The sequence below is a fragment of the Dipodomys spectabilis genome, unplaced genomic scaffold (assembly GCF_019054845.1).
Source record: "Dipodomys spectabilis isolate Male_0828 unplaced genomic scaffold, ASM1905484v1 ptg000043l, whole genome shotgun sequence".
Taxonomy (NCBI): Eukaryota; Metazoa; Chordata; class Mammalia; order Rodentia; family Heteromyidae; genus Dipodomys; species Dipodomys spectabilis.
The window spans coordinates 8,886,471-8,891,444 of record NW_024870720.1 but is presented as its reverse complement, the minus strand read 5'-3'; the positions used below and the strand labels follow the sequence as shown (position 1 = coordinate 8,891,444).

The following is a 4,974-nucleotide window of genomic DNA, read 5'->3' as shown; positions in this document are numbered from 1 at the left end:
ACGGGCGGCGTAATCAAAAGCAACCTCCAAACCAACCAAATGCAAACCTGCGCTAATGCATACAGACACAGTGCCGAGCCCACGTTTTGAGACTCTCGGTTGAGAATCCAGATGTTTTACATTCAAGAGCTTCGCGGCGATGTGTGTTTTATATTTGCTTTTCTTACTTTTATTTTTTAACCGGTCTCATGCCCGAGTCTTCCGAAAGCATATTAAAGTGCAAGGAAAAAGGCACTCTGCCTTTTCTTGCTCTGCCTTTCTTCACCCCTTCTACAAGGTGTATTGCAAGAAATCCGCTTATGGTTCACATAACCCTCCCTGGCCTACTTACTCTATGATACAGGGCGCCTGAGTCTTGCCAATGTCCCAGTCCTTTATAAATTTCATGCGCTTCGGGGGGTAGGCTTGTTGTTAAATTGAGCGTGTAACACTCTTACAAAACAGGTTTTCTATGACATCAAGATTTCTTCTCCCTAACCGAGGGAGAGAGAGCGAGCAAGGGGGGAAAAAGGAGGACGAAGAAAGGGGAAACACACACACATAACTATCTCAATTTATGCCTAAGGTATATGATCAGTTAAAAAGGCTTAAAAGCTCGGGGAAATTGGATCAGGGAGAATCGTCACCCAACTTTCATTATTTCCAAGTAGTGTGATTGAATTAAAGGGCAGGGAGCTGGTTAGAAGGGAGGATCAGGGGCTCAGTGCGTAATGGTGTGGTATTAAATTCTAATTAGAGATGCAGGAATCAATGATAGGGAGGTTGGACAGCTCAGTCCCCCAGTGCCAGCCCAATAGACGGATGAGTTATTGTCATGTAAAAAGCGCCAGCAATAAGACCAACCGCTTTGCTATTGTCCAAGTGGAAAGAGCCAAGTTTATTATGAGACTATATGCTCTAGAGACCTCAGACAAGGCATCTCATAGGAGGCTTTTTCATAAAACTAGGCTCTGCTGGTAGTAAGGAGGCCAGTTTGGAGGCAGGCGTTGAGCTGAGCACATCTCCCCACTCCAGCCACCTTCTCCATATCCATCTTTGATTTCATTTTTCCACTTGGCTGAGCCATCCAGAACCTTTTCAATGTATAAAATGGAATATTCTTACCTCAATTCCTCTGCCTACGAGTCCTGTATGGCTGGGATGGACACCTCGAGCCTGGCTTCAGCCTATGCTGACTTCAGTTCCTGCAGCCAGGCCAGTGGCTTCCAGTATAACCCGATCAGGACCACTTTTGGGGCCACGTCCGGCTGCCCGTCCCTCACGCCGGGATCCTGCAGCCTGGGTACCCTCAGGGATCACCAGAGCAGTCCCTACGCCGCAGGTAAGGACCGCCAGCTCGCTCCGCGGAGGAAGCCGCCTCTCTACTCCGTATATAGGAAGCCTTGATTGCATTTGAAAATGGAAATGTGTTTAGTATTTACCAAACGAAATTTGCTTACACAAATGAAAGAATTTATCACGTTAGAAGCGATTGCAGGGAGGGGTAATTCACTTACAGGGTTACACTATCCTAAGTCACACCCGAACCGCCAACAAAATTATCTTAAGCTGCCAAAATGATAGGCATAATTTATTTACTTTGCGATGAGACGTAAAGCTTAGAAAATAATTAAATAACAAAGAGTAAAGCTCATTACTGGCAGTGTCTCTCTCGCTCTCTCTCGCTCTCTTTTTTTTAAAGAATCGACGGCGGCTCACACCTCTTTGGCTGGTCATTTTTATGATGGTTTATTGCATTTGTTGTTGTTTGTTGTTGTCGTCGTCGTTGTTGTTTTTTGCAGCGCTTTTTCCTCTCCCTCCAATTTTTGGGCCGCGTCAACTTCTAAGAATTGAAAAGTTGCAATGTTGGGAGTGTTTGGTAACTTCTTCTCCGGTTGCTTAGAACCGCGGTGGATGTTTTTGGACTCTTTTGCTGCTAAAAACTCCCTCCAGCACGCGTCTCACCCACTCACCCCTAGAGCGCGTGTGCCAGCACTGGCCTGCCAAAGCCCAAAGTTTGCGAGCCCTGTTTCGGTCTTAACGAATTCGCTTGGTTTTTCCCCCCCCCGCAGCTTCGTCCGCTCAGTACCCTCCCTCCTCGAGAGTGTTGGGGTAAGCGGCTCCTGGGGGCGACCTGATCTTAGTCCCCGGAGTTGAGCTAAGGCGGGCCAAACGCTGCTGGCTGTTTTGTTCATTCTGTCTCTTGGTGTCATCCTTTAGTTCCGTACAAACTCTTCACCGACCACGGCGGCCTCAACGAGAAGCGCAAGCAGAGGCGCATCCGCACCACGTTCACCAGCGCGCAGCTCAAGGAGCTGGAGAGGGTTTTCGCCGAGACTCACTACCCGGACATCTACACCCGGGAGGAGCTGGCCCTGAAGATCGACCTCACCGAGGCCAGAGTCCAGGTACCCGCACCCACAGGGACACGGGCCCTGCTCGGCCTCCTGCGCCCAGGCAGGGATGGGGATGCGGGGATGGCTAGTGCTGCGGAAATGTGACATTCTGAAAACGGCCTAGCGGGAGGGCGCAGACTTCCAGCAGAGAGGCCGCACGTGAGAGGGCGCGCACGCTGGCTAGGAAAGGTTAGGGCGCGCCACTCTTGACAATTTATTCGCAGCTGCACGGGAGCAGACATTCCAGGGTCATGGGGCGTGTGTGAGCTGGGCGTACTGCGGACAGGTCCTGGTGCTACGTGGAGGGGCTGTAGACTTTGACCCTTGTGGCTCAAGGGCTAATCACACAGCGGGGCTGCGTATAGGTATTTTATAGCTTGCATCAAAGGGGCTGTCAGTCCTGAAAGTCAGGAACCACACAGCTTTCTTTAAGTTGTTAGGAAGGGAGGTGCGTGCCCCAGCAGCCCCGGGACTCTACAGGTGAGTCTCCACCCGCGGTGGAAGGGCGTGAGCACCATTGCCGGCACCTTCAGGGGAGGCCGAAGGCTGGTACTAAGCCGCCTGCACTACCCCTAGAAGCCTCCTCTTCTGCCTAACGATTAAGAGTTAAACTTCAGACCTGTGATCTTACGGGTAGATGGCGAGTTTGAGGTTGTTCAAACGCAGATCAAAATAAAGCATTATATATATATAGGTGTGTGTATTTAAATGCATATATGGATATATGTGTGTGATCTTTGGGTAGTCGTGCAAAGGGGTGGCCATGCAACAAAGCAGAATATGAATACAATGAATCTTGATCAATGTCACCCTACTTCACCTTCTCACCCAAACCTAACGGTATTTCATGTTAAGGCCTTCCTGGAACCTGTGGTCTTGGGGGTCTCTGAAAAGTGTCTGTTCTTTGACATGCTCTCCCGCTGAGAAAGCTGCACTAGCCACGAGGAAGTGTAGACCTGGTGGGCTGTGTGGTCGCTCTGGCACCTGTGGCACGTGCCGGTGGTGGTGGTGGTGGTGGTGTGTGTGTGTGTGTGTGCGCGCGCGCGCGTGCAATGGAGATTGGGCTTCATGGCTGCTTTTTCTTGTTTTCTCCTCTCTCTGTGCTGCATCGCCTCTGCTGTCTCGGCCCAGGTGTGGTTCCAGAATCGCCGTGCCAAGTTCCGCAAGCAGGAGCGCGCCGCCGCCGCCGCCGCCGCCGCCGCCAAGAACGGCTCGTCGGGCAAGAAGTCTGACTCCTCTCGGGACGACGAGAGCAAAGAAGCCAAAAGCACCGACCCAGATAGCACTGGGGGGCCGGGGCCCAATCCCAACCCCACTCCCAGCTGCGGGGCGAGCGGCGGAGGCGGCGGTGGACCTAGCCCGGCGGGAGCTCCGGGGGCGGCGGGGCCCGGGGGCCCGGGAGGCGAACCCGGCAAGGGTGGCGCGGCGGCCGCGGCGGCGGCAGCGGCGGCGGCGGCCGCGGCGGCTGCGGCGGCGGCAGCTGGAGGTCTAGCTGCGGCTGGGGGTCCTGGACAAGGCTGGGCTCCCGGCCCCGGCCCCATCACCTCCATCCCCGATTCTCTCGGGGGCCCTTTCGCCAGCGTTCTATCTTCGCTCCAAAGACCCAACGGTGCCAAAGCCGCCTTAGTGAAGAGCAGTATGTTCTGAACTGCGATCCTGCGGCGGCGGCGGCGGCGGCGGCGGCGGGCGAGCCGGGGCGGGCGAGTGGGCGAGTGGGTAGACCCAAGGCTATTGTCGTCGCTGCTGCTGAGGCTGTTTCATCGAGGGCCTGAAAGGATCGTGATACGAATAACGAGAAAATGACGTCGCCCCCATTTCAACCCCACTCCTACCCCTTTCTTCAACAATCCCCCCCCCCCAACAAAACAAAACAAAACAAAAAACCTTCCCTGGCTTCGAACCTGCCTCTGGCTCTGTGGCCAGGACTTCACCCGCTGACAGGGGAGGGGGTGAGCGGCTCGGCCTGAACTCGGGGCCATTCTCAGGGGGCTGTGTCTGCGTGCCGGGTGTATGTCTGTCTCTGGGAATGTGTGTCTGTGGCTCCAGTAGGTGACAAAGAGATATGGGCGGGCCACAATTAACTCAGTGACTTGCTTACAAAGAAAAAAAAAAAAACAGAAAGAAAGAAAAAAAAGAAAAAGACCTAAAAATAAAAAAAAACAGTCGAAAGGCAGCAGCTATTAAAAAGAAAGGTAAAACAAACCATTAAAAAAAAAGAACACGACAAAGTGAAAGGGGCCAAGGGAAAAAAAACTTCACTTTGCGCCCACCGAGGGCTTGATCTTTGGGGCCCCTAAATTCGCGCTCGTGACAGCACGGACTTTCTTGGGGGCTCCTCTTCAGGAGAGAATAGAGACGCCTTTCCAGCCCCCCTGCTCCCCTTGCGCCCTTGGGTCCGGGCTACTGCAGCGATGACTCGCTCAGACTGTCTCCGCGGCCAAAGTGAACTTTCTTGCGCCCGCTTGCTTGTGGCCACCTTGCCGGACATCATCCCGCCATTAGCGCATCTGAATCCCACACCGTTGCTACTCCCAACCCCGAATCTTCGCAGCCTCTTGGCCCTGACAAGATGCCCTATACATGAGATGCCTTTTCATCC

The 4,974-nt window shown here is 53.4% G+C and overlaps 1 protein-coding gene across 1 annotated transcript; it reads left to right on the top strand.

Annotated features, from left to right (window-relative positions):
- The first annotated feature begins 867 nt into the window (after nucleotides 1-867).
- Phox2b (paired like homeobox 2B) lies at nucleotides 868-4,472 on the top strand. The gene is made up of 3 exons (XM_042678463.1): nucleotides 868-1,321; nucleotides 2,200-2,387; nucleotides 3,507-4,472. The coding sequence occupies exons 1-3, from the start codon at nucleotides 1,081-1,083 to the stop codon at nucleotides 4,020-4,022; spliced, it is 945 nt and encodes a 314-aa protein (XP_042534397.1). The 5' UTR covers nucleotides 868-1,080; the 3' UTR covers nucleotides 4,023-4,472.
- Nucleotides 4,473-4,974: the final 502 nt, after the last annotated feature.

Coding starts and splice junctions, on each gene's coding strand:
- Phox2b (XM_042678463.1), top strand. CDS start 1,081: ATGTATAAAATGGAATATTCTTACCTCAATTCCTCTGCCTACGAGTCC. Junction 1,322..2,199: donor GAGCAGTCCCTACGCCGCAG/GTAAGGACCGCC, acceptor GTCATCCTTTAG/TTCCGTACAAACTCTTCACC. Junction 2,388..3,506: donor TCACCGAGGCCAGAGTCCAG/GTACCCGCACCC, acceptor GTCTCGGCCCAG/GTGTGGTTCCAGAATCGCCG.